This window comes from Urocampus carinirostris, chromosome 20, assembly GCF_059441175.1.
Source record: "Urocampus carinirostris isolate Australia breed hairy pipefish chromosome 20, RoL_Ucar_1.0, whole genome shotgun sequence".
In the NCBI taxonomy this organism is placed as follows: Eukaryota; Metazoa; Chordata; class Actinopteri; order Syngnathiformes; family Syngnathidae; genus Urocampus; species Urocampus carinirostris.
Genome location: NC_142368.1, coordinates 3,420,360 through 3,447,431, shown reverse-complemented (window position 1 = coordinate 3,447,431; position 27,072 = coordinate 3,420,360). Strand labels below are relative to the sequence as shown.

General features: G+C 40.6%; 3 protein-coding genes across 3 annotated transcripts; 2 read left to right on the top strand and 1 right to left on the bottom strand.

Annotated features, from left to right (window-relative positions):
- Window positions 1-17,687, top strand: zbtb2b (zinc finger and BTB domain containing 2b). The gene is made up of 4 exons (XM_088324625.1): window positions 1-504; window positions 11,897-12,077; window positions 14,817-15,460; window positions 16,603-17,687. Exons 2-4 carry the CDS (start codon window positions 11,905-11,907, stop codon window positions 17,286-17,288), a joined length of 1,503 nt encoding a protein of 500 aa, XP_088180751.1. The 5' UTR covers window positions 1-504; window positions 11,897-11,904; the 3' UTR covers window positions 17,289-17,687.
- On the bottom strand, window positions 12,585-20,407 carry LOC148346018 (uncharacterized). Its single transcript, XM_088324626.1, has 3 exons — window positions 20,368-20,407; window positions 13,218-13,680; window positions 12,585-13,139 (listed from the first exon to the last, which is right to left on the bottom strand). The coding sequence occupies exons 1-3, from the start codon at window positions 20,398-20,400 to the stop codon at window positions 13,120-13,122; spliced, it is 516 nt and encodes a 171-aa protein (XP_088180752.1). The 5' UTR covers window positions 20,401-20,407; the 3' UTR covers window positions 12,585-13,119.
- On the top strand, window positions 20,375-27,034 carry prpf39 (PRP39 pre-mRNA processing factor 39 homolog (yeast)). The gene is made up of 13 exons (XM_088324624.1): window positions 20,375-20,528; window positions 21,613-21,996; window positions 22,085-22,308; window positions 22,384-22,628; window positions 22,706-22,873; window positions 22,953-23,127; window positions 23,562-23,669; window positions 23,749-23,913; window positions 24,399-24,525; window positions 24,613-24,881; window positions 25,472-25,656; window positions 25,731-25,923; window positions 26,588-27,034. Exons 1-13 carry the CDS (start codon window positions 20,516-20,518, stop codon window positions 26,675-26,677), a joined length of 2,346 nt encoding a protein of 781 aa, XP_088180750.1. The 5' UTR covers window positions 20,375-20,515; the 3' UTR covers window positions 26,678-27,034.
- The last annotated feature ends 38 nt before the right edge of the window (window positions 27,035-27,072 follow it).

Below are 27,072 nucleotides of genomic sequence, written 5' to 3'. Positions count from 1 at the left end.
TCAATAGCGCATTATATACAAACAGTAGCACGTTGCCGTCTCGTGTGAGAGTCACCTAGCCAGCTAGCATATAGCATCCCCGGCTAAAGTCGCCGGCTGGTCTCCGCGGGGCTTTCTTTCTGCTCCAACGGCGGTTACAAACAACACGCACACACACAAAAAAGGACAGCGCTTGGGCTGGTGGCGTGTGTGTAGGCGAGAGAAGGGGGGGAGGCGGAGGGGAATTAACGTTACCGCGACCGCCCCCTTAGCCAACGGATCCTCGCGACGGTTGCGTTTGGCTGGGCTCCCTTCGCCACAGTCATGTGACCGTAACGTAAAACCCCCTAACCGGAAAACAACCGACGACCCTCCGCCGCCTAACGAGAAGCCTCGCAAAGCCGCTGCTAGTCCGGATAAGGACGGACGTGTCCTCCCCTCCTTCCTTCCCACGCCGCCCGGTGACCAAAAAATAAACAACGGTGGCGTCACGGCGACTGTTTCAACCCACGGCCAGCGGATAAGGTAAACACTAACCACGCAAAAGTTTTGTAAATCGGCTATTTTTTATTGTATTTTTTTGGTATTGAAATGTTCGACAAACGGAGAAGTTCGTGGTCTCTAGTCCCAACCCCCCCCCCTCCTCGTGCGCGCGCACGGCTCTGGTCTAGTCTGCGCGTGCGCGCACGTCCGTTTGTGTCGCGGCGGTGGCGCGCACGTCCGGTCCTCCTCGCCGTTGCCTTGTTGATGTCGTTTCAACGTCCTTTTTACATCCTGTTTAAATCCTTCGAGGTTAAGTTGATGTTTGGAATATGTTGTCGCTGGGAATAAAGTTTAAAGTCTACGGAAGTGAGTGATCCACGTGTCCGCCTCCCAGCAGGGGCGGCTCTATGTCGCTTGAAACAATTGTCTCCCTTTCCTTCCCCCTTCCCACTCCAAATGGAGTTCATTCTAAACTTAATTACTCTTAGCAAGTACTTAAATTGCAATTAGGGTGGTTACTATTCAAACGATGAATTTATTATAGGACCTCGGGGTTGTGTTGTTTTTTTGTGGCTTTTTTTTTAAACAATATGAACCCCTAAATAAAAAGGAAGCTACATTATATTCAAACAAAAACAGCTGCACAGTACTATATAGTAATAAGTCTGTGCCCAAAGTGATTAGGCTGCATTATTCATTCCAAATAATCATTAACTAGTTCATTATAGGATTTAAACTCATATTTTGTGATAATTTGAGGGGTCAAATGGCTACCAGTTATTACTCTGTCTTATGTTTTTTTAATGTTATTTCCAGGCCTTAACAATTAGGAGTAGGCCAGTAGGAATTGACTAATTGAATTGTCTTTATTGTCATTGATATGAACATTGTGAAACATTGTATGCTATGAGGTTAGAAAAGGCAATCCAGGTTGAACATGTAATTAAGCCTTCAAAGAGAGAGAAAAAGAAATACAACTCGGGATAAGTAGGCAAAAATATTTATAATGTAGCACTTAGAGACTGGCTTAAGTTACATTATTGTGGATTGTTTATGAATGAAAAGTAATAGTGCATCGGAACAATAGTGCAATAACATTTAGCAGCAACAAAAATTATACGTATTTCCCTAATAACAAGTAATCATAATATTACTATATTGTCACTCTGTTCTTATCATGTTATTACCAGGGAGTAGGTTTAAAAGACGCTCAGTCAATCACTTAACCAGTTAGAAATCAGATTTCTTAGAAAACGCCATGACCCGCTATGAGCAGTCCATGGCCTTTAGGGGATCTTAGTGGGCTCACTGATTCCCTTGGGGACCCCAATGGTGACCTATGGTTTAGGTTCTGGTTCCAGTTCGGTGTTTTTAATCCATCCTTTGTGGATTTTCTGCATCAAGGGTGTATTCTCTATTCCAGATCATGGATAAAAAAAAATCAAAATGTATTTGCATAACGTCTTCCAGACAACAAAATAGAACTAAAAAAAAAAGAACTAGAGTGCTGTTTAAAATCCTTTGATGTACAATGATAAAAATCCCACTCTTCTGTTTGGTGAGACCAGGGAGCAGGGAATTACAATCGTTTAAACGACGGGAAGTAAAGCATGCATTTGCTCCGTTCATTTTTCCCACCCAACAACTCGAAATGTTGAATATACAGACGCTCACAACAGTTAAATAAAATAAATATAATGATGGAATGCACCTGTGGGATGAAAGTTGAATAGTTTAGGAAGTAGTTTATTTTAGATGTATTTAGGGACTTAAAACAGATATGTTTTGATATAATGAAAGGGTACATGGCATCAAATTAGCAATTGGTTGGGGACCAGTCCATGGTGTTTTTGTTTGATTGACATTACCTCAAACCGGCACTACTGAAATTGGAGTAATGTTCTGAATTATTGTATTAGAAAGCAACAGAAATACCGGAGAATGGTTCCTTAGAATACAAGTTTACTGGTACCCCTGGGGCCACGCTTTTCTCAAGACGGTCTGTGATGAACGGCACTGATATTGATTGATTTGTAATTTAAATAGGAAAAATGTATTTTTTAGACTATGTACCCTCATTACTTTGCCCTTTTACTTTCTCAATGTATAGCGTGTGAATCTTGCTACTTGAACCTGATGTAAATAACCGAAATGTTGCTATGTTGACACCCTCGTCATACCACGGTACCTTATCAAGGGCACATATTCAGCAGCATATCTAATGTATCCAATTTTAAAAGTTGTCATATTTGTCCTAAGGACAAATATCAACCTTGTTGCTACCCAAAACAAGCTTTTAAATCTCTTAACACTGTCTTTGCCTTTTTGACATTCTATTACTTATTGTTATTCCAAAAACATATCAAGCTTGCTTCCCAGATAACACCCGCAGCCAATAGATTCCAAGAGTAAATAAATGCCACTGGTTACTGCTCGCGGAAATGCAGTCAATGTCATCCTTTCATTCGGTTCTCTATCAAAGCATTGTACTATTTCAGGAAAACATATTTATTGTTGTATTTGAGCTTTTGAAAAAATAATTCAACACTCAAGGAACTCTGGGTCAAGCAAGGACTGAGCCATCTCATGGTGAATTTGAACCTACCTTTTGGGTTGTTTCAAGAAAAACCTACCCCAATTTTTTTTTTTTTTTTGAATGATCTTAAAAAAGGAGACAAAAACGCTTCTTTGTTTACAATAACACATCCAACATTGGGGTGCTTCTTCAAAAATCTGTATATCCGAACAAAGCAACCCTCTAAAACTGGATACCATTATTCCAATGAAAGACCCTTCCCTTTCAAAGAGCCCCAAAATGTGTGTTATGTACGAATAACTGACCTAAAATATAGTCATTTTGTTTAGAAAATAGTTTTGGGGGGAAAAAAATTAACCAATAAATTTGGATTAATCTGATCTAAGTAATGGATCAGTCCATTTTGTACCCCGTTTTGGGTTACTTCTTAGGGGTTATTTTTCATCCAAGCAAGAGACTGGGTTAGTTATTTTATTGTCATCACTGGTGCCATTGTCAATACATTCATTCTGCAGTTTTTCTTTTTATATTAAACAGTATTGTTCTAGATTTTTGTCACTGTTTTTTTTAGTCAACAGAACATTACACCAATTATTCAGGAAGTCTTTTATTATGAAGGGTTTGGATATTATTTACACATGGAGCATTTGACCGCATAATTGTATCTGTTTGTTGTTGGTTGGTTTTTTTTTTTTTTTGCCTTTTTTATTACATTTACAAGAGATTTAGCTTTTTTTCATGATATCCAAGATCAATTATAGATGGAACTCAACCTTTAGCCAAGCTCAAAAGACTATATTTATGTCTGTTTAAAAAAAAAAAAAAACATGCTGTGTCGTTTCGAGAGAAAAAAAAACACCCAAAAACTTGAATAACTTAATCCAAGTAACGGTCCATATTTGACTCTAATTTGTGTTATTTTTGAGTGTTTTTTATATTCAATCAAGGATCGGGGTTAATTATTTATAATTGATGTCACTGGGGCTATCATTTATACATTCATTCTGCTAAAAAAAAAATTATGCACACGAATAAACAAAACTTTAACCAAGATTGTTTTTTTAACCAATAGGATATCTATTCAGGAAGTCTTTTATTTTATTTCGAAGGGATTAGATTTAATTGACATGTGGAGTTGTTGACTATATTATTGTGTCTATTTTTTTTCTTTTTTTGCCATCTTTTTTTGTTTCCCAATATCCACAAGATTCGTACTGGTGCTTGAAATCCTTGAAAATGCTTGAACTTTATTGTTTTTTTTTTCAAGGATCAAAAATTGCTTGAATCTTGGGTTCCGTGCTTGTAAATGCTTAAAACTGTTGCAATGTTCCTCAACAAGCTTGCTAAAAATGTTGCTTTGCCATTGATTTCTTCTTCCCTTGTGATTAACGGCAGCTATCGATAGTTTGTATGGCGTTGTGCCATGAACCGTCATCGGGTCGCGCCCAAGAGAACACGCGCATGCTACACTCTGAAATATGTATTGGAGCAATGATTAGTTATCAATTATGGATATTTATATTGGGCTGTGTCAAAAATGAAGGTACTGTGGTAAATTATTAAAAAAATACATATTTCTGTTTAAAAAACAAATTCGTGATCTACTTGGGGTCTAAAAATATATCTTGATAAATACTTACGCAAAATAAAAAATCACAAACATATTTGTGACTCTTCAAAATACATGACTCACACCGGTATCGTTATTTTAATGGATCTGGAGGAATTGGTAAATTGGCTTTGAAGACCCTTTAAAAAGTGCATTTGAATTTGGCCATGAAAAAGGCGTACAAACCCTCTTTCCAAGATCAATCGTCACACAACCCGATAGAACTTGACCTTTAACCAAGCTCAGAACACTCCGTATTTATGTTTGTAGTAACAAAAGGCTCCTTTCCTGAAACGCTACTCTTTAAGACCCCCGTTAGCAAACACTTGGCCAGAGAAGCAAGGCAAACCCCCGTTTAACCGGGAGGGGAGCAATCCGAGGGTAGCGGCCCCGGCACGGCGGGTGTGCGACCATCTGTTGGAGGCAGATGGTGAGATGGGCTCTTGTGTACAATAAGTCCTTGCTTTATAAGCTACGATTAACCAACGCCGTCTAATTCAACAGGGCGGTAAATAATCAACGGTGATCGATTTTGTTTGGGTAGAAGAAATGTTTTGCTTACCAGGACAGTGGGTTACAGTAGAGAAAAATAATGTTGGTACCATATTTGCCGCTCTATAAGGTGCACCGGATTATAAGCCACACCCCCACAAAATAGTATTTTATAATATATTTTTCAATAATAAGGTGCACTGGACTTTAAGGCGCAGGGAATTCAAACGACAGTAAGAGTTTTTGTTGTGTGTTTGTCTAACTCTTGTGCGTATCATACATATACAGTATATACAGTAATCCCTTTGCTGTATTACGGTTTTCTTTTGCGGATTTTTATTGTGTATTGTGTTCCGCATTCCGATCGGCTAAACGATTGTCCCGCCCCTTTTCTGCCTGTGTCTGCCTCTGCATCAATAACATAGCGGTCTTAATTATATATTACGTACACACAAATCTTCTTCGATTTTATGTTTCTCTAAAAGCCATCATGTCAACAAAACGCTCAGGTCGACTGTGGACGGGCCCAAAAGGCAGAAGAATATTCTTTCTAATGCCAACAAAGTTGGACTTCTTCACACGATTAAGGAAGAGGTTTTCCATTACGTCCAAATGACGGTGACAAAATATCATGTGAAGTAAAGTGGATAGTTTTGAAAGTTAATTTTTAATTATTTTTAATAGGGCCTTTCCGACAAAATTGGCAAAAATAAGATTATATATCGTCACATTCATAACATACTTGCTAATTCACTAAATGAGCCAAATTGAGATCTTTGCCTAAATCAGGGTCACAATAGAAATGTGCTTTATCCGCACAAGTGCTCAAGGGAGTCAACTATTTAAATTTCAGAAAACCAATCAATAAAATTATAAAATAAAAAAATATATAATTTGATTTTTTTTTTTCAAATATTATTTTTAGCAGTGGTTCTCAACAGCTCTGACTTCAGGAGCCACCATGCCACCCCAATTGCAAGCCGCGACCCAAATCAAGAAAAAAATCCACCTGTCAAATGTATTGAATAAAGGAATTGTGCAGTTTAAATGAGGGATAGAATATATTCGCATTTTAACAAAACAAAGAAAAATGACCTGCAAAACCAAAGTGACTTGAAGTAATAATATTCCCTTTAATACTTAATTAGCTGCATTTATAATGGCATCCAACTTGCTTCACCTCAGTGGCTTTGTCTTTAGGATATTAAAATCCATATATCATAAATTCTCGACTATATCTGCATGAGGCCACATTCAACATAGGTAATAAAATAACTTTACCAGTCTTTTTATTTAGTTTGAAACGGCAGGTGTCCACTCGCATTGGCAGGGAATTACCACCATCTACTGTTAAGGAGCTTAAATGACCCTCAGTTATTTCTTTTCCTAGCAATTTTTTGCCAGGGCAAAGACCCGCAACCCACTTTTGGATCCCGACCCACCAGTCGGGAAACATTGATCAATATCAGTGGTGGCCCAGTGGTATGATTCCAGCACTCCCACCTCTGTGATCTAGGTTCGATTCTTGTTGCGTACAATACTTTTTGATTTTGGTTCACGACGTTTTTCAATAGATGAATCATTGCACAAATACGGTAGTATGCCGTAAAACCTTGTGTAGTAACGCAGACCAGTATTTTTGGGACTCACCGGGTTACAAAGTTACTCTCTGATTTCTGACCAATTTAGGGTTTTTAGGTGCACCCTATTTAGAAAATAGGCTGTTACGATGGAACAAGATTACCACAAAAAAGATATTCATGTTGTACCCCTCTGGCCTGGGGGTAGGGGGTGTTTTAGAACCAGTTCTTTCTCAGGAATGTGGGCCGACGCCCACTGCCCCGATCATGTGATGCCCCAGAGCCGCCGCGGTCCTCCAGTGACCTCCCGGGGTCGAGGCTAGCCATTGGCCCTTTTTTTTCCCTACGGGCCGTAATTGCAAAAGCAGGAACGAGCACGTGTTAAAACGTCTTTGGAGCGGGAGGCTTGGTAAGTTGATTCCCCTTTGAAGCAGGTGGTCGTCTTCCAGGCCACGGCAAAACCGGGACTTAGCTGCAGCTCTTGGAACTGATGAGCTCTGTGCCTTTAGTCCTCCTCCTAAGTTGTGTTGAATGTGCCAATCATGGATCAGCGGTTCTCAAATAATGGGTGGCGGAGGGTATTTTAGTGGGTTCAGGGCTTTTGACTAGTCAAAATAAGAAGTAAAGAAAAAAGGTCAAGTACACTCCTTAACAGTAGATGGTGATAATGCCCTGCGAAACTAAGTTGACACCTGTCATTTCACACCACAGAAAAAGATCGATAAAGTGTGTTTACATGTTGAGCACGGCCAAATGAAGATACAGTGGTTACAAATTTAATTTGTTCTTAGGAGTAGCTTTACAACCTGAATCGTTTGTAAGTAGAGACACATTTTGAATGTAAACGTGCTAATCTGTTCCAAGCCCCACAATAGTATATGTTTTTAATAAATCACGAAAGAGCATCAGAACATGAAACAAATACTTATTTGAATAGGATTACCGAACAATAAAAATAAAATGAGTATAAAGTATAAAGGAAATAATTACAATCTGAATTTACCTCATAACTCTTTGTTAACTGGTCCTGAACAGTGTTTTTGTCTCGAGTCTCTTGAAAAACTGATTAGATGACGTCTGGTTTTGCCGGCTAATGACAGTCAGACGGAAATGCGCAAGGCAGACGTCATCATAATGAGCAATAGCCCGACCTGTCAACTCTTTTCCTGGGTGATTTCTTTCCACACATTCTCAGACTTTATAGAATTTTGCCAAAATGTCTTTAATTTAGGCTGATGGAATGAGCACTGCGTTCTCCTCCTGGTCTTTTAACTCCTCCTTCACGGTGGTGTGTCTTAATACCTTTCTATTATCTTTTGATTGGTATCAATGGCCAGACAAAAAGTCTCTTCCTCTTCTTTTCTCCTTGTCCACTTTTTGCATGTGTTTTGTGGGGTCCATTGGGAATGATAGCTCTTTGGTGCGCTACCATACACTAAACTGTTTACAGAGAGGGACGGGGACACGAAGAGCATGCTGGGATTCACGAGGCCCTGGTGGTTGGACCATCTAGGGGGGGCATGCTCCTCCTGAAAAAAAACTACATCTTAAAGTCAAACACATTCATCTTGTGCATTTTTAGAGCAAAATCAAGAAGCCTGATCTATGATCAATATGTGACCTTCTCTTCAAATCTTCTATTGTAAGCATTGTGACAAATTGATTGTCATTGTTACATCTAAAATACACAACAAAAATCATATTCATCTCTGGTACCGTGACTAAAATAGTGTCAAATTTAGATAAAATTAACTGCCTTTTCATATGCTATCTACTGTATACCACCAGTGGTCCAGTGCTCAGAATTCTGTGATCTCACTGCTGCAACCCGGGTTCGATTCCTGTTGCATTCAACTTCAAAGTTTGAGGTCAGAAATAGTGAAACAGGGTTTTTTACAGATCACTAATAAAAAATTAGGGGTGCACGTTCGTTATATACAAGTGCGTGTTATACACCGTTAAATACGGTATATTTAAACATATTATATGTTTATGAGACTCTGGTGGGCCACCAAAATGTTCCTATGGTATGAGCAAAACCGGTGTATTAGATCACTATTTGTCGCTGTATTGCGTTGTGCAGGGGTCTCCAACCTTAAACATGAAAGCTACTTTTGGTCATTAATTGGCGCAAAAGGCAACCAGTTTTATATACATTTCTAAAATGACAACTTATCATGTTATTACTACGTTGTTACTATGTTATTCCAGGTTAATTATTGTAAGTACGGTTAAATAGACCGAGTCAACCACTAAAAAATATTGTACTAGAAAATCACAATGACCCAGCACTGGTGATCTATTTTCAGAACAGGACTGTGGGCACTTCACCCTGCCTTCGGGGGCACCACAGAGACCCCAGGTGTAGTGTACAGAAATCAAGTGTTAAAAAGTACAGTGAATATACAAACTATGGCGACTCTTAACGGACTAAAAACCACTTTATTATTATTACTTTATTTGCACAGCCTTTTGTGTAGAAAGTTGTAAAACAAGAATAGGAAAAATAAAGGGGAAAAGGAGAACCACGGAAGAAGAAAAAGGGAAAAAAGAAAATAATATTGAAAGAAAAAATATTTGTAAAAAAGAAAAAGGAGAGAAAAAAGAATAAAATGAAAAAAAGGAAAAATAAAAGATAAACAGAAACAAAAAAGCTGGAAAAAAAACAAGAAAAGAGGAAAACAAGAAAACAAAAGAACAAAAAGAAAGGAAAGGGGGGGGGGGCATGTTTTTGTGTACCCGATTTGATTTGGTTCGCGGCTTGTATTTAGTGTGGGGTGGTGGGTCCTCAAGAAAGACCAGTTGAGAACCACTGTCTTAGGTGCTCTTTATTGTTTCTGCAATTCAGCTTAATACGGGTTCTAATATAATAAAGCTTAACCTTTACACTCATTTTCTGATCACCAATGCCAGGAGGGAGGCCTTGATTTTTTTCCTACGTAGTCGTCTATCAGTTTTTGTGGGGCAAAGGGGGCGGGGCTACCGGAAGCTCAAAGGCGCTGGGCCGAAGGCAGCCTTTGAGGCTCGTTTGGCCCCGTTACCCAGTGTCAGGACTCGTTGCAGTCACTCTGTTTCAAGATGAACGGGTACAGTTCTCGTCCCTGTCTTGGATGAACTAAGTGTCACGTTTGTGCTACTCCGTGGAAGATTCTTTGACCCCTTGTCCTTTTGGGAAAACTAAGAATTAAAGTACACAACTGAAACCATTTTCTTAAAAGAAATATTTCTATGCAGAAGCTGCTGTAATATTCAAATGGTTCTCAAAAGGGATACTTCAGATTTTAAAACGTACAGTATCTTGAATATGCAATTTTACAGCAAATGCTTTGGCCCACCCTGCAAAACAATTCTTGGCCCATTTGCAAATCATTTTGCTTATTCAAAATATTATTTTGTTACAAAATTGATTCTTTTCTTTAAAGAAAACAAGAAAAAGTAATAAACACAGTAAATGACACAATTCAGACCAATTTAAGAGTTATTAAAATACATCTACCTATAAAAATTTGAGCTTTTTTTATTCAAATGGTAAAAAACAAATGTTTAAAAATATATCATATAAAAATAGGAATAAAACGTATATCAATATAAATGATCTTTTTATTTTACCACAGTTTGACGTATTTCCTAGCTCTAAACCTTTAGATTTTTTTTCCTGAAAGAATTGGTAAAATAATCCCTAAAGTGAGCTAAATTACCTGATATTGCAAATAGCACATAATTTAGCCATTTTTAAGGAATATTAAAACAATCATTTGTATAAAAAGGGAATCTTTTTTTACCCAAATAGGGAAAAAAATATTTTAGAAAATATACTAACATAAAATAAGAGTAGAACTAATATAAAATAGAAAAACATTGAGCAAAATTATCTGCCATCCCCCAAAATTGTAATGCTAATTTTAATTATTAGTTGTTCATTATTTTACAAAGAACAAAAAAAGTTGATGTAAAAAGTAATACATAAAATAAGCAAACTGAAAGATCTCTTTTGTTGTTGTTGTTGTTATATATTTTCATGCCTGTAGGTCTCTTCATTTTCCTAATGCGTAGGTTTTGAGTTTTTCTTCGCCCTCATGTAGGTTTAAGATCAGGGAATGGTGTAATAATAATCTGTGGTTTGCAATACTCCGTGGTCTGTGCAGCTCTTTGAGACTTCTTGTGGGGGATTACCTCATGTGCGGTCCCTTCTCAAGGTTTCTTCATTTCCTCATGTTGAGGTTTTTAAGTTTTTCCTTGCCCTCATGTAGGTTTTAGATCAGGGGATGGTGTCATAATAGTCTGCAGTTTGCAATAATCTGAAGTTTGTGCAGCCCTTAGAGACTTCTTGTGATTCAGGGTGTCACAAATAAACATGACTTAACTTGACTATATATTCTCAAGAGTTCTTTTTGAAGCTCTGATTCTTGAGTTCTAGGATTCAAACATGTTTCATTGAATGTTCATGAACCAAAATAAGGTTGTGAAACACTATTTTGCGTGCTAACTTTCCCAAATAGTATTAATTTTTCTAAATTTGGTTATAAAGCATTATGTAGAAACCCATACGATATTATAATAATATGAAATTTGACATGCATTCCTGCGCAGATAATTTCGTCCTTACGCAACCCTCAAATTTATTTGAAAAAAGTGGAGCGCTTAATGAAATGGAACAAGCCCCTTTTAAAGGACTTGATGTCGCCTGATGCTCTCCTGTCGTTTTCATGACATGTCGACTAATAAATGTCATAATCCCCCCTTACCCCGCCTCAAAAGTGCGCCTTTTAACTTTTTACATGGGAAGCTCCTGTCATGTTCATTTCTCACGAACGACATAATGTCCCGAGTCAATATGACCCAGGGCATCTTCATTACCCACTCGTGTCAAAAAAACATCTCAAATATTGTTTCAGTAAGCGATACTTCGACTCTGCGTGTTTGTTACGTTAATTTCCCAACAAATGGGATTGACCGGCAATCTAACAGAAGGGCAGTGTCTGAAGCACCGTGGTGTGACAAGCGCTCGACCACACCGGTCATATGAGAACACCGCGCAAGGAAATAAACTCTTCATAATGAGCTCACTGTCTTTTTCGCCCACTAATTATAAACCGGGAGTTATCTTGGGCCGCCCCCTGTTGTTTTTGAGCTTCCGGGCTTTTTAAAAAAAAAGTCATGGTGTGCGTGTGGCGGCAGACAGGAAACTGACGCCGGTGCGCCGATGTGTGTGCACAGGTTGAAGAATGGAGTTGGCCAACCACGGTCTTATCCTGCTGCAGCAGCTCAACGCTCAGAGAGAGTTCGGCTTCCTGTGCGACTGCACCGTGGCCATCGGCGACGTCTTTTTCAAAGCACACAAGGCCGTGCTGGCCGCATTCTCCAACTACTTTCGAATGCTCTTCATTCACCAGGACAGGTACAAAACGCAGTGGGCATACACGTACTTTCAAACAACAGCGTAGAACAGGAGTCCACAAACTTTTTCCTGCCAGGCACACATACAGTTACATTTTCGTTCTCTGATAAACGATTGCCGGAGTGCCTAAATGTCCATCCATCCGTTACCTGCACCGCTTATCCTTAGTAGGGCCGCGGGAGTGCCTAAATGTAAAAAAAAATATTGCTCCTCTGATTCTTTAAAGAACAAAAGTCAGAAAATAAATACTAACACGTTTATGAAATAAGAAATGACAGAATAACACTGTATGGTTTATTTAGAAATAAAATTGGCATTGATATCACTATTGTGAAACATTGTATGCAACGACATGGCACTACATGGTAAAACATGTACTGAATTATAGAGACTTTGAAGAGAAAAGAGAGAAAAGTCTATCAGAATGTACAGGCAACTAAAATATTTACCAGTACAACATATTACTTATAAAAAGTTATAATAGTAATGCAATAAAGTAGAGGGCATTGTAACAATAGTGCAATGAAAATAAGTGCAATAATATAAAATCCGATATAATTCACATGGTGTATGTATATATATATATACATAAATGTATTTAATTTCTGTCATAGTTGCATTTTGTAAAAAGAAAAATAAACCCCAAATGATCACAAAATGTGTTTTCACAGTTTTGTGATTTTCTTTAGGGTTGTCATGGCCCTGGGGAAGTAGCTGTCTCTGCCTGTTTGTCCTAGTTTTGAGGGACCTGTATCTCCTACCAGAGAGTAACTGGTCAAAGAGATGGTGGCCGGGAAGGGTATTGTCTTTAATAATGTGAATGGCTCTACTGCATCGCAAGCCGGCAATGTTTTCTAGACTGGGCAGAGAGCAGCCAATGATCTGTTGGGCTGTGTTGATTACTCTGTTGTTTTAAAATTACTTTATGGAACAAAAGTCGGAAAATATATACATTTATAACATTATCTAACAAATAACCAAACTAGACTTTGTGGGTTCTTCACAGAAAAATATTCCATACATTTTTCTAACAGGTCCAAGATCAGCTTGGTTGCCAAAGCACTGGACCACCAGATATATAAATGATATATGAAAAATATTAGGTTTTATCTCATTATCACACTACGTTCCTACACTCACCTATGGCCACGAACTGTAGGTCATGACCGAAAGAACACGATCCCGGATACAAGCGGCTGAAATTAGTTTCCTGCGCAGGGTGGCTGGGCTCTCCTTTAGAAATAAGGTGAGAAGCTCGGTCATCTGGGAGAGACTCGGTGTAAAGATGCTGCTCCTCCGCATTGAGAGGACCCAGTTGAGGTGGCTTGGGCATCTGAGAAGAGTGTCTCCTGGACGCGTCCCTCTGGAGGTGTATGGGCATGTCCCACCGGCGGAAGGCCACGGGGACGACCCAGGACACGCCTGAGAAACTATGTCTCAAGGCTGGCCTGGGACTGCCTCGGGGTCTCGTCGGATGAGCTGGATGAAGTGGCTTGGGATAGGGAGGTCTTTGGTTCCCTGCTGAGGCTGCTGCCTGACCCCGGATAAGTGGAAGAAGATGGATGGGTGGATGGATTGATGTCCCCTTAAATTCCACATTTTCCTTTGAAGGCAAAATATAAAAGGGCTACTCACAAACTGTGAATTTTTTTTTTTCAAGCATAGCAAATCTACCGAAACTCAGCCCTTTTTTAGGTTAACAAGTTGAAAAAAATCTAAAGATAGCAAAAATATACTTAAAATTAGCAGAGTTATCTGCCAGTGGGGTAAAAGTTTAGTTTTTTATGAGTTCAAAGTGTCGAAAGATAAACAACTTTATTGAAATACAAATTTTGAGAATTTTAAATATATTTTCAAATGGTACAAGAAAGTTGTACAATGTACAAATCACTATACACTACTTTTTAGCAGCAAGTATTAATTTTAGTTTATGTTCCAAGAAAATGAAAAATGGTCTTCAAGCAACACATGCCTTAGTTTAGACGAAATTGAAAATGTGCAAATAGGATTAGAAAAACAGTACACCAAAACATTTTTAGGGCAGTTTAAAGTTGAGCATCAAAATATGTGTTTTTGTCTATGAAAGAATCTGGGATCTGATTGTCATGAAAGGTATTTTAAAACAGTGCTGCAGAAAAGTATTTCTACTCTTGCTGATTATTTACTTTAGAGTAAAACAAGATAATGCTTTGCTTTGCTCATTAATATATTGCTGAAAGGTGCTGTCTGGAATATGGAACTTTCCTACCATCTGCCGCGATCTCCCGGCTTAAAGTTTTGATCGCAGCTTCAGTCGGCTCATTCCTCAAGAACGCGCAAATCATAAACTTGAATGAATTATTTTTCATCGTTTTTGGGGTTAGGGCTGGCGTGAGGACTGTATTTGAAGCAGGGCATTTCCCACTTTTAACATTAACATGCTGCAAAAAAAAAAAAACGCTCCCTCCCACCTTTCTTGCTTCCTAATGTGTTGCACATCCCAGAACAGCAATGCTAAAAGTAAGATAAAAGCAGATACAGTAGGTGCAGATACAAAGACTCTTTAAAGTAAGTTGGGCATTGATAACACATTTTCATGGAGAAAATATTCTACTTTCAACCTCAAACAACGCACCCTAACTTTACAATATAAATATAAGCTTTTTTAAGGCAGTGTACTGTGTTTTTTCGCCTTTGTGTTATTCTGTCATGCCTCAACGTATGGCTCAAAGTTCCAAATGTCCGATGTCTGCCTTTCAGCGACTGCGTGCGTCTGAAAGCAACAGACATCCAGCCGGACATCTTCAGTTACCTTCTCAACCTGATGTACACGGGCAAGCTTGCCCCCCAGCTCATCGACCCCACCCGTCTGGAGCAGGGTGTGCGCTTCCTCCATGCTTACCCCCTGCTGCAGGAGGCCAGCCAGTCGGTCTACGCACACCCCGAGCAAAGCATCAACCTCTCCACCTCCCTCTACGGCATCCAAATCGCCGACCAGAAAGCGGCTCTGGCGGCACATTTGCCGCTCTCCTCGCCCGTCGACATGGAGACGCTGGGTTCAGAGGCTCAATACCCAGCAGAGGCGACCGTAGCAAAACCGGCTGCTTCCCCCCCGGAGGCTGAAGCGTCTACCAGCGGAGTCCAGCCTGCTGTAGAGGAAGCGGCATCACAGTCGCCGAGCGGCGCCAACGCGATCCTCCACGTGAAGCCCAGCATCATGAAGAGGAGCTCGTCCTTTCGGAAACATTACTCCTGCCACCTGTGCCGGAGCCGCTTCAACCAGAGGAGTTTGTTAAGGGAGCATCTACTCCAGCATGCACAAGTGGCAGTGGCAACGGAGAACCACAATGCCCTCTCCCCGGCGACGATCCCCGAGCAGTCCGAGGCAGAGGCGCTCCTGAAAGGTATTCACAAAGACCAATTTTTTTTTGTTGTGTTCCTCACCACAATTATGCAGATATGTTTCAAAATATCCGGGAACTCGAGAAATTTGGTCTCAAAGTTGACCTATCTGGCTGTCTTCCTCTATATTTGTGAAATCATTGAAGGAACACATCACATTTAAAATGGTGATCCCATTCACACAAATCGAATCAAAATGTATTTTAGGCATGAAATTATCTCACATTCAGGTGAAATCCACCGTTTTAAAGTAAAAAAAGGAGACCTATGTGAATTGTATAGATCCGAGAAGAAAATGTTTTGAGGTGGAGAGGAGGGTATAGTGAGATTTCCCAGAGTGAATTGGGCGTTGGATGTGCGTTTGAATTAAAATTGATGTAGTTTGTGAGAGCAGGAGTACTGAATTTATTCGCTTGTCATGCATATTAGATTTGGTCTCATTACAACACTGTTTTATTCACTGTACCAGAGAGGAATGCTATAGAATGGTGAAAACAGAAAGCCAGCCTGAAAGATATAACTGAATGCAAAAAAGCACACTGAGGGAAACCACTTTTTAGTGTATCTATGGATGAATTGGACCTTGAAAGACATAACATAAGGACATTGTATGTTTGATGTTGGTATCGTGTTCATAGTTGTCGATAAATCATTTGAATAATGGCCACATGCATTCAATGATTGTTTGAGCAGAGCAAAAGTCAAACAAAATATTCTATACATTTAAATACATTGAAAAATAACATTTTATTTTGTAATGATTCCAGGCGGGACCAATTAAGCCCTGGCGGACTGCCAGAGACTTTGAATGACATGGGAAACTTTGCAATATCGTGACTGGCTTGCTAGGGTGCTGGTGTTCTTACATGACGTCACAGTTCAGGAAGTCAAAGATGAGACAGGCTGCCTTCAAAATGCATCTTTTCCTTGCCCCCATGTTGGTTTCAGATCAGGGGATGGTGTAAAAATAGTCAGTAATAATAGTCTGTGCAGTAACATGTGCAGCCCTTTGAGACTCTTTGTGATTAAGGGCTATACAAATAAAAATGACTTGAATGTATGGATAAAATAATATACATACATACATATACATATATGTTATGCAAAAACGGTTGACTATTTTCTCACATTTTTCATGTTTTAGAATTTGGCAGTACCGCGAAGGGGACTCGAGCTTCCGCCATGGAGATCATCAGCGACGGCGAGCAAACGACGACACCCGCCTCCGGGAATATGTCGGATTCACCCCGCGCCGAAACCTCCAACTGGGGCGCGGGAGGCGCCAACTGCCAAGCCGACACGCCGCCCCCCTCGGACATCGCCGACATCGACAACCTGGAAAACGGGGACCTGGATCGGGAGCTAAAACGGCGAAAATACGAATGCTGCACGTGCGGCCGCAAGTTCATCCAGAAGAGCCACTGGCGAGAGCACATGTACATCCACACGGGCAAGCCCTTCAAGTGCAGCGCCTGCGGAAAAAGCTTCTGCCGCGCCAACCAGGCCGCCCGCCACGTGTGCCTCAACCAGGGAGCCGACGCTTACACGCTAGTGGACCGGCAGAGCATGGAGCTCTGCGCCGCCGGCGACGACAGCAGCCAGATGGAGGCCATGTTCCTGGCCACCACCAAGCCGTACAAGTGCAACATTTGCGCTACCACTTTCTCCAACCCTAGCGAGGTCATCAAGCATCTGTGTTTCGCCGGGCTGCAGGCGGGCGCCGCTCTTATGCTGCCGCAAGACGAGTTCTCCAGAGACGACGGCTCCGACCTCTCCAACTCGGGAACGCCTCACGAAGCCGTCAAGGTGGAGGACGTCCCGGTGGAGTAACTGCCAAAACGGACAATTGACAGTTTTTGTGTTTTTTCTCCCCACACGTAAGTTATAACTCATGACTAAGTTCATGTCTGTCAGGGTCTTAGTTGTATTTTCTGTGGGAGTTTTTTTTTAATTGCCCCTTTTTTTAAAGACTTGAATGGATCGTGGGGAAATAGATGCCATTCTATCTCAAGTCTGCAAAAAGCCATTGAAGCATTTTTCTTAGCAAGCGTTAAACTGTTCATGTACTTGTACTTTTTCTATCCTTGCATCAAAGTGCATTCGTCAAAATGTGTAGCGGCACTACTGTATGTCCTGACTCGCAAAGAGATATCCGTTTGTTTGTATTCTGATGCATTTCATCTGCTAAAAAATGTGAAAAAAATGGTGGGAATAAAAATCAGACCTTCACTTGTCTGCTTTAACCCCAAATATAGAAAAACAAAAACAATTAACCACTTAGGTTGTGTCATAGGAGGCCTTTGAAGTTGAACATGAATCAGATTTTTTGTAAGGGTTTAGGAGAATGTTTTGGTGATTATAATGTATTCGATAAATCCAGTCCAAGAAACCAAAAACATTTTTGCAGTTTGTGAAAGTTCTGCACCTGTGGGCCGTGCTTCCATACTCATTTCCCGCAGATACTAATTGTTAGTTTGTACAATAGTAATGTAATGTGAGAAAGTAAACGAAAAACAACATTCCTACTACTCTCTAGAAAAACAAAAATGTAATTTTACAACCACTTCGGGTCTCACTGTGTTAGAAGGAGGCTCTTGCCACTAGTGGTAGTAACGGGGTATTGCACCCAAATGGGTTAAAAATCACAAATATTTTGTTCCATCTTTGAGCCAGATGTAATCATCAAATGTTGATTTATATTCAAACATTGAGGTGTCTGGAAGTTTTCAGAAGCAATAAGAAATATCTCTAAATTTCAAATAGTAGTAGAATTAGGAAACGAGTTTAGAGATATAATGCTACAGAGAAAGAGACATGAAGAAATTGTTTCTCTAGTGTGAACAATGAGGGCACATGAACAATTCAGCGCGCTAGGAAGACGTTGATTAAATGCTTTAGCGTCCCTCCAACTTAGTGCTGAACAGGAAACGAGGGGCCCAACTCAAGTTCAACTGCAACTCAAGTCCTCAAAGACACACACCCAAGACAATCTGCGATCATGACGTCTTCCGAATCGTCCGTTTCGCCGATCCGCTCGGAAACAACGTGCACCTTGTTCATTTGTTCATCGCGGAATCCGCCAATAGGAAGCACATTCACTTTCCTCGACGTATAAAGTAAACGTTAGTTTACCCCTTTATAAATATTTCTAATTTTATTCAAAAGACTATGGTGGGGGGATGTAGCTTTCAGAGTGTTGGATTTAGTAAGACAACGGAAAAACAAATACTGTAGTTTGAACTGTAGCATTAAGTTGGTAATGATCTTGTACAGTAATTGTGGTAGCTTCTACCTGATCGGATAGATTGTGTTTATGGATTCCATTCTTAAAGTAGGAAGCTGATGCATTTCAATGAAAAGCGTGTGTGTTACATTATTGTTTTAAAGCCCCTTTTTGTGTTCCAGGATGTCATATTTACTAGAATTAGGCAATGTAATGTCAATTTTTTTCTTTTTATTGCCACGTTTGTCTAAATTGGATCCAAAGCACAATTTAATTTGTTTTTATGTTTTTAGGAGGTGATACATGCGTTTCTTCTACTCTGAGATTCCATATAGTTATTGTTACATTCATAAAACCCATGTTGCCCTCCTCTAGAAAATTGTTGGAAAAGGAATCATCTTCCATAAAAGATCATGTGCAGATCTAGCGGTTGCGCAATTTTTTTGGACTAGGTGACGCTGTTTAACTGCTGCAGTGCACCAACATGCACGCGTCTGTTACTCAAATATATATATATATATATATATATATATATATATATATATATATATATATATATATATTGAAGTCGTTGACTGCTTTGCGAACGAATGAGTGAGTGTGTGTAGAAAATTGAACTATCTCAGGAAGATGAGAAACATTTTGACGCCGTCCTGTAAACGCATGTGTGTGTATTCCATGTTATGGAGATTTGGGACGAGTCCACGCCATAATACTTGAGTAACACATGATGTTTCTTTTCAGAGCTCGTCTGACATCTGCTGTGATCAATTTGTGCTCTCAGGAATGTGACTTTTTCCTTATTCTTTGTTGACAGCTTTTTAAAAAAAATGAGAAACAATAAAGTGTTTTTTTTTTAATAACAATGGCTTCCGCAGACTCATTTCAAAGTTACTGTCTGAAATTATTACATTTTCTACTAGCTGGTGCCCTTTTGGTATGGGGACGAATTAGAAGGAAGCAAGGGAGAAGAGGAGGGGAAGATGAAAAAGAAGTCGGCGGAAAAGGCGGACTCGGCTGTGATTTCTGTGCACTTTTAGAAACATTTCTTAATAGCATTCAGTACTCAAAGACTCAAACCTGTCAAATAAAATGTTCTTTGTTTTTTTATTGAAGAACATATTTTTTTAACAAATATTCTAAGACGTATAATTTTGCTGCTAGTTTATTTTGGATTGAGTCTGCCAAAAAACGAGGAATTGATTTGGATCATCTTTTTGGGGGGGTTCAAGTTGGGGTTTGGACTCCACCTGAAACAAGCCTTTTCTTACTTTCGACATTTTCATGATAGACTAACAGAAAACTGGGAGCACGAGCATAAAATCACTCTTGATTGCCCCTGTGTTGCAAACAACACTCCATCATACTCATTTTTTAAAATCTCACATCTAAAACACGTTTTTTATGGAAAAAAAAAAAACCCGTTGTAATTGTGCATTGTGAATAATGCTTGAATGCAACTTTTAAGTTCCTTTTTCATACATAGCGATTTTATACGTATGTACTACAGAATCGGTAGCTTGGAAATTGGGAGGTAGTGTGCTGTTTCGTCACGTAAAAAATACGTCATCAAAAAAGTTATTAATTCATCACATTATTATTTTTTTGTGATATTGTTTTATGACGAGTGACCTTGCATGTTTATTGAGCCATAAACATTTAACAACATGTGTTGAAAGTGCTTACACAAAACCTGACGACGCTTTGGTTCCCGAGCATGCGCACGACTGGCTTCTTCTCAGTGCAGTTGATTAAAAAAGATGGTGGATGAACCACGCCGCGTACATTAGCTAAAGTGACTGAAAACGTCTCTTGAAGTTCGTTACAAGAATTCATGGAAACCCCTGGTAAGATTACAAACGTCATTTTCGTACACACAATTGTAAAAATGCGTCCAAAAGGTTTTTATACTGTAGTGTTTGCCAGTACGCAGCTAGCTAGATTAGCTAACCCTCGGGGTTCGACTATTTCCTGGATGAGTCGGCGGCAAATGGCCTTATTCATCACACGGATTTAACAAGGTCAACCACGGTTTGAATAGATTTATAACTTGAATTTAGCACGGTTGTGTTTTAAAACTCTATATCACATATCGTTCGCTCCTTTTGAAAAATAATATTGATAGGACGGCCGCTTGCGTTCAAACTGGGTGAGAATGTTATCCCAGGAAATAGATGACCCCGGAGGCCTGTTATTAAGTTCAACTTTGAATGCTTCTTATGGCGTCATAGCAATTGGATTTTAAGCGATGATCAAGCGAGTACAGTTCCCAATTTTATCAAACAATTTCGATTATTGTATTACATTATTGATTGGCCCAATAAACACTTACACTGTTAGTCTATACACTTTGTAAGTGACTAATATTGTGAAAGGAATAAAGATTAATGGGTTATTTCCCTCAAATCTCGCGAGAACTGAAGTTCTGATACAACACCATGCAAGTGAATGCAAAGTAGTTTCACGTTTTATAATTTCCTGCTCTCTTTCCTGTTACTTTCATATGGATGACTCCAATGAACTACATTTTCAATGATAATATATCATGACAGATATTGAAGATGTGATTGAAAAGATACAATGTGTCCCAATTCCCGATCATCCCTTTTTAGAGTTTTTGTTAGACTTATCAAAATTATTAGCCTATTTTGCTGGCTAAGCTAATCGAAAAGTAAGTGGTGATAGGCACTTACGGCAATCACAGATTTATAAATAATTTAATTTCCTTGGCGATTGGCCAATCAAGCTCTTCACAGCAAAAAAAAAAAACTCTTGGAAATTGCTAAAATAAAATGCATCTTATTGAAAGAGAGAACTGATCAATATCAGATCTAGTAACTAAGATATTATGCAGCAGTCTACAGTGACTATCCATTATCATTGAAATCAACACGTAAACTTCATTTTTACTATTTGTTTGATTCCTCACAGGAAAGCTTGTCACCGGAATGCTGGAATCAGAGCCTCATAATGTAACGAGTAATGGAGAAGCATATCCTCCTCTAAACCAAACTGCTGACTGGACCAAAGGGCAAGCTGCCCCGGAACCAAGCATGGATTCTCTTTCTGCCGCTGGAGACTACCCCAACCCTCCATTGCCTCCGCCCCCACCCCCACCTCCCCCACCGGAGGTGGGCTCTGTGGAGAAAGGTGTGGAGCAGTTTCAGATCTCTAACGCCCCACTTTATCCAGATGAGCAACCGCCACCGCCGCCACTTCCTCCGCAGCCTCCAGAACAGCCCCCAGAACAGCCCCCTGGACTCCCAGCAGACACCATGGATGCTCAACCAAACAACCAGGGAACGATCAATCAAGGTAAAAAACTGAGCGTTATTGAAGAAAATAATCATTGGCAATCTGTGGTTGGGAATCACTGCATTTGCCTCTTTTGATTCCCTTGCAGATGGCACTGAGGCGCCGCAAGCACCCCACGACGAGATGGAGATCGAGGACGGCACCAAAGACACAACTCAAGAAGTGGCTGCTCAGCCGCCTGCTGTTCCAGAATTCACCATTCCCTCAGAACCTGAACTGCCCAGTGAGTTTGAAAGACTACTGAAAGGGTGCGAAGACAACGCGGAGGACTTCAACGGCTGGGTGTACCTGCTGCAATATGTTGAGCAAGAGGTAAATATAACATGCAAAGATGAAAATGGATGAATGTTAAGATTGACGCCAATTCATTAACTCTTTTTCTGTCAGAATATCCTCGAAGCGGTGAGAAAATCATTCGATGTTTTTCTCCTTCGGTATCCGTACTGTTACGGGTACTGGAAGAAATACGCAGACATGGAGAAAAAGCACGGTTACATCCATGTGGCAGAGGAGGTGTACCGGCGAGGCTTGCAGGCCATCCCACTCAGCGTAGACCTTTGGTTGCACTATATGACCTACATAAAAGAGAACTCTGACACTAGTGACCCAGAGACCGAGGGACGCATTAGAGCGTGAGTACAACACACGGGATCAAGGGTATTGTTGTAAGTCCAGCCCTAAAATACATTTGGATTTTCTTCCTCCCCAGAGCATACGAGCATGCCGTGCTGGCGGCCGGTACGGACTTCCGCTCAGACCGCCTTTGGGAATCCTTTATCATATGGGAGTCGGAGCAGGGAAAGCTGGCGAACGTCACTGCCATCTACGACCGCGTCCTGGGTATTCCCACACAGCTCTACTCTCAGCACTTCCAAAAGTAAGGGGAAAGTCTTGAGAAATTGAATACACGACTGATCGAACTCTTGATTGTCAAAATGTCAACTTGCCACACGCAGGTTTAAAGAGCACGTGCAAGGCAACCACCCCAGACATTTCCTGTCAGAGCAGGAGTTTATCCAGCTGAGACTAGAGCTCCACAAAGCCAACCTGACTACCATGGCGGGAGAAGAATCGTCTGCCCCCCAGGAGGTGTTGCCGCCTGGCACAGAGGACCTCGCCGATCCTGCCAAGGTAAGAGGCCAGGACAAATACATGGGAAGATTTTTGAAAGCACGAAAAAGACAAGACAAGACATTCTGGACTTAGATGGAGGTCGCCTGTTGTCCACAATGACCATGTGGATTAGGAGAAGAGTTTGAAGAGTTGTCTTTATGTCGGCAGCAAAGCCAAAGACAGCCAAGGGGGGCTTGATGCTGGCATCCTGTCAGGGACACTCGCCCTTATACTAAACGGAACAACCGAGGCCCATTGACCCGCAGCACCTCCACCTAGAGGTTGATATGCAGGGTGCATATATACGCCCCCCCCCTCTGCAGGCCTCTTATCTCTGGTGATGTAAATCTATGGCTGCGGGACCGCCACCGGCAGCTATTACATCAAGTGGCACCGGTGATTGTGAACAAGCCGTCTGACCTAGTGTGCTCTGTTCTGTGTTTCCTTCACAGAGGGTGACGGAGATTGAGAACATGCGCCACAAAGTCATCGAGGGTCGGCAGGAAGTCTTCAACCACAACGAGCACGAAGTCAGCAAGAGATGGGCATTTGAAGAAGGGGTACAATTGTCATTTACTTATTTTTATGTTTGATCAATTACATTTCTGTTTCAAATGTGTAACTTGGGTCTGTTTTTAGATCAAAAGGCCATACTTTCACACCAAAGCCCTGGAGAAGACGCAGCTGAACAACTGGCGCGAGTACCTGGACTTTGAGATGGAGAATGGGACCCCGGAGCGCGTTGTCGTTCTCTTTGAACGCTGCCTCATCGCTTGTGCTCTCTATGAAGAGTTTTGGATTAAGGTATCAAGGCGTTCCCTATTCCTCTAAATACCCTCCGCACCACTTCTACTCTCGCTGCTTCCCTGCACTTTCCCCGCCCCAACCCGCCATCGATGACAATCTCGAGGAGTAAACCGACAAAAAAAAAACGTTCAAAAACGAGAGCAAACCGTCGTGCACTCTTTGCGTGTAACGTTGATATGTGACTGTATCTGTTGTGTTAGGGGATGGCCAGCTTGCCACACAAGATTTGACTGCAGCATTTGCCAACTGCATCTTCCTCGTCTCCCACTACCTTACAGAATCTTATCTAATTGGTTCCATGAAGGTGCTGATGGGTTTACACAGAAAAATTTAAGAACGATCTTGTCAATGACGACGTCCGGACAGGTCAGAGAAGCGGGAAATGTAAACGTCTGGCTTTGTCTGTTTTCTCTTTTCTCCCCACTTTCCTGTCCTGCCCTGGCTATCCTTTCCACTTCGTCTCCTTTTTCACGCTTTAAAAGTACGCCAAATACCTGGAGGGGCACAGCATTGAAGGCGTCCGGCACGTTTACACGAAGGCGTGCACCATCCACCTACCCAGGAAGCCCGCCATCCATCTGCTGTGGGCTGGCTTTGAGGAGCAGCAGGGTTAGAAGCCATCTCCTTCACTGTTGTCGATTTTGGGAATCATAGAAAGTGAACAGATTTAATTTTCCCGGCTCTTCTCACCTCAAGGCAACGTGGAAGGTGCTGACCAGATCTTGAAGAACCTTGAGATTGTGGTGCCCTGCCTAGCCATGGTGCGTCTGCGGCGGGTCAGCCTGGAGCGTCGGCGCGGCAATATGGACGAGGCGGAGGCGCTGCTGAGAGAAGCGATGGACTCTTCCAAGACTGCAACAGAGTTGTCTTTTTACGCCATCAAGCTGGCGAGACTTTACTTTAAAGTGCAAAAAAGCTTGAGCAAGGCCAGGAAAGTCCTAACGGATGCCATCGAGAGAGACGAGGTAAACTCTACGCTGTCACTTAAAAAGTAAAATATTCTTGCAACAAATAATTCATACTCTCATTTGAATTGTTACTACCATATTGCGGGTAATTTTATGAGTGTTTATTTGTAAACGTGCGTTGCGTCTTGTTATCCGTTCGTTTAGCCACATTATTTCCAACGAAGCAGTGATGTTAATGACGGATTTCTATTTTTCTGTCTGCGTTGTTGGGTGTTTTGGACATATTTTACACAGTTTGATTCTATCGATTGCCCTAGATGTACTGAAGCTGCATTTCCAGACAATAAAAGAAGTTTATTTTTTTTGTTGTTGGTCCTGGAGAATAAATTGTCTAAACCTGCTTTAATGTTTACAATAACAATAATATCTGTTGTTTTTTTTTTTTTTTTTTTTTTTAAATAGCGTCGTTTTGGAATTGAGTGCATCAATGCATTGACCTGATAACATGACATCATATTTTGCTATTATGCATTCCTAACATATTAATATAAAAAAAATCATAAAATGAAATTGGATACGCATAGATTTTATTTTCTACAGTTGGCAAATAAATAATGCCACTCTCACGATTTTCCTATTCTTCTCAGACTTGTCCCAGGCTTTACTTAAACCTGCTGGAGTTGGAGTACAGCGGCGACATCACCCAGAACCAGCCTGAGATCATGGCCTGCTTCGATCGGGCTTTAAAGAGCCGCATGGAACTGGAGGCGCGTCTCCTTTTCGCACAACGCAGAGTGGAATTTCTCGATGATTTCGGCACGGACATCCACACGTGAGTTTTTTTTTTAGCCTGGACAAAATGTTGTTCAGGAGCATGGGCATCGTTCAAGCCGTATGCTGTTTCAGGTTGGTGGCTGCTTACGAAGAACACCAGAAGCTGCAAAAGGAAGTGGACATGGGGAAAAGGAAGGCGGAAAACGGCTACGACAGTTCTCAGGAACCGGACGCCAAAAGGCAACGTGTGGACGACGGATCCGTGGTCGCGGCAGGGACTGACGTGCAAGCTAACAGCGCATACGATTACAACGCATGGTACCAGGTGAGATTTGCGACTAAGATTCACTGGAAAACAGGCATTCAAATCTCTCCTCTTTCGGAAAATAGCACGGTTTTGAAGTCAAAAAGGGTGACTGACGTAATTTGTATCGATCCAAGGAGAGAATGTTTTAATGAGGGTTGTGCGATTTCCTAGAGCTAATTGGGCATTTGAGGTTGGGAGTTTGAATTAGAATCAGTGGCGTTTGCGTGTGCAGCAGGTTCTCAATTTTTTGTAATGTGCATTATATTATCTCGTTATCACACTGTTTATTGACGGTACCAGAGACGAATGTTGGAGAATGGAGAAAATATAAAGTGGTCCCAAAGGAAATAAAGTTCAGAAAGCACAATGAGGGAAATGGCTCTTAAGTGTATCAGATAATGAATTGCACATTCAAGGATATAGAATAAATATTTTGTGAAATAGTTTATGTTGTAGATAAATGATTTGAATCATAGCCGCATATATTCAACGTTTCTCACTTTTAATGCTTTGTTTGAGCTGAGAAAAATTTTGTACAGATTTTATGAAAAAAAAAAGGGTTGCGTGTTACACACAAATACTGTATTTCCTCAACATCATGCTCACATTTTTAAGCTCTGACCCATTTTCGTCCCTGTTGACTTAGTTTTCTCTAATTTTGTTTTGTTTTGTTCGTTTTCAGCAACAGTACGGCGCCTGGAACCAAAACTCATGGGGCCAGTACAACCAATATGCCCAGTACAACCAGTACTATCCCCCTCCTCCCACATGATGGACATGACTGAGATGGGGCCTCTCGTTTGAGATTGTCTAGCTTTTCAAATTAGGACAACCAGCACCCCCTTTCAAAATTGTTTTATTGTTCCAATTAGTCATTATTTCCAACCCAGAACACATTGTTGAAGTTCCTGTTTCGAGGAAAAGACAATAAAAAGGACAAAATCTACATAATGCATGTTGCTTCTAAAGGTGGCTTAATTTTGGCTTTAGATCCAAAGGATTACGTTTTCATCCTTGTGCTTCTCTTTAAATTGGAAGATTTTTTTTTAACGTGGTTCAACAAACCCCAAATGGAGTTTCCTTTTGACTATTTGTTGACTTAATTTCATAATAAACAGATTGATATACAGATGCCTCTTTTGCTTTTGTTTACTACCCGAAAGTAAC

Bases quoted from the DNA above. Each gene is read 5' to 3' on its own strand.
- zbtb2b (XM_088324625.1), top strand. From the start codon at position 11,905: ATGGAGTTGGCCAACCACGGTCTTATCCTGCTGCAGCAGCTCAACGCT. The intron at 12,078-14,816 runs GTACAAAACGCA...TCTGCCTTTCAG, and splicing joins CTCTTCATTCACCAGGACAG to CGACTGCGTGCGTCTGAAAG. The intron at 15,461-16,602 runs GTATTCACAAAG...TTCATGTTTTAG, and splicing joins GGCAGAGGCGCTCCTGAAAG to AATTTGGCAGTACCGCGAAG.
- LOC148346018 (XM_088324626.1), bottom strand. From the start codon at position 20,400: ATGCTCGGGAACCAAAGCGTCGTCAGGTTTTGT. The intron at 13,681-20,367 runs GTAAGCACTTTC...TTGCCTTCAAAG, and splicing joins AAAGCGTCGTCAGGTTTTGT to GAAAATGTGGAATTTAAGGG. The intron at 13,140-13,217 runs GTGAGTGTAGGA...CTGGTGGTCCAG, and splicing joins CCTACAGTTCGTGGCCATAG to TGCTTTGGCAACCAAGCTGA.
- prpf39 (XM_088324624.1), top strand. The intron at 22,874-22,952 runs GTAAGGGGAAAG...TGCCACACGCAG, and splicing joins TACTCTCAGCACTTCCAAAA to GTTTAAAGAGCACGTGCAAG. The intron at 25,657-25,730 runs GTGAGTTTTTTT...ATGCTGTTTCAG, and splicing joins TTCGGCACGGACATCCACAC to GTTGGTGGCTGCTTACGAAG.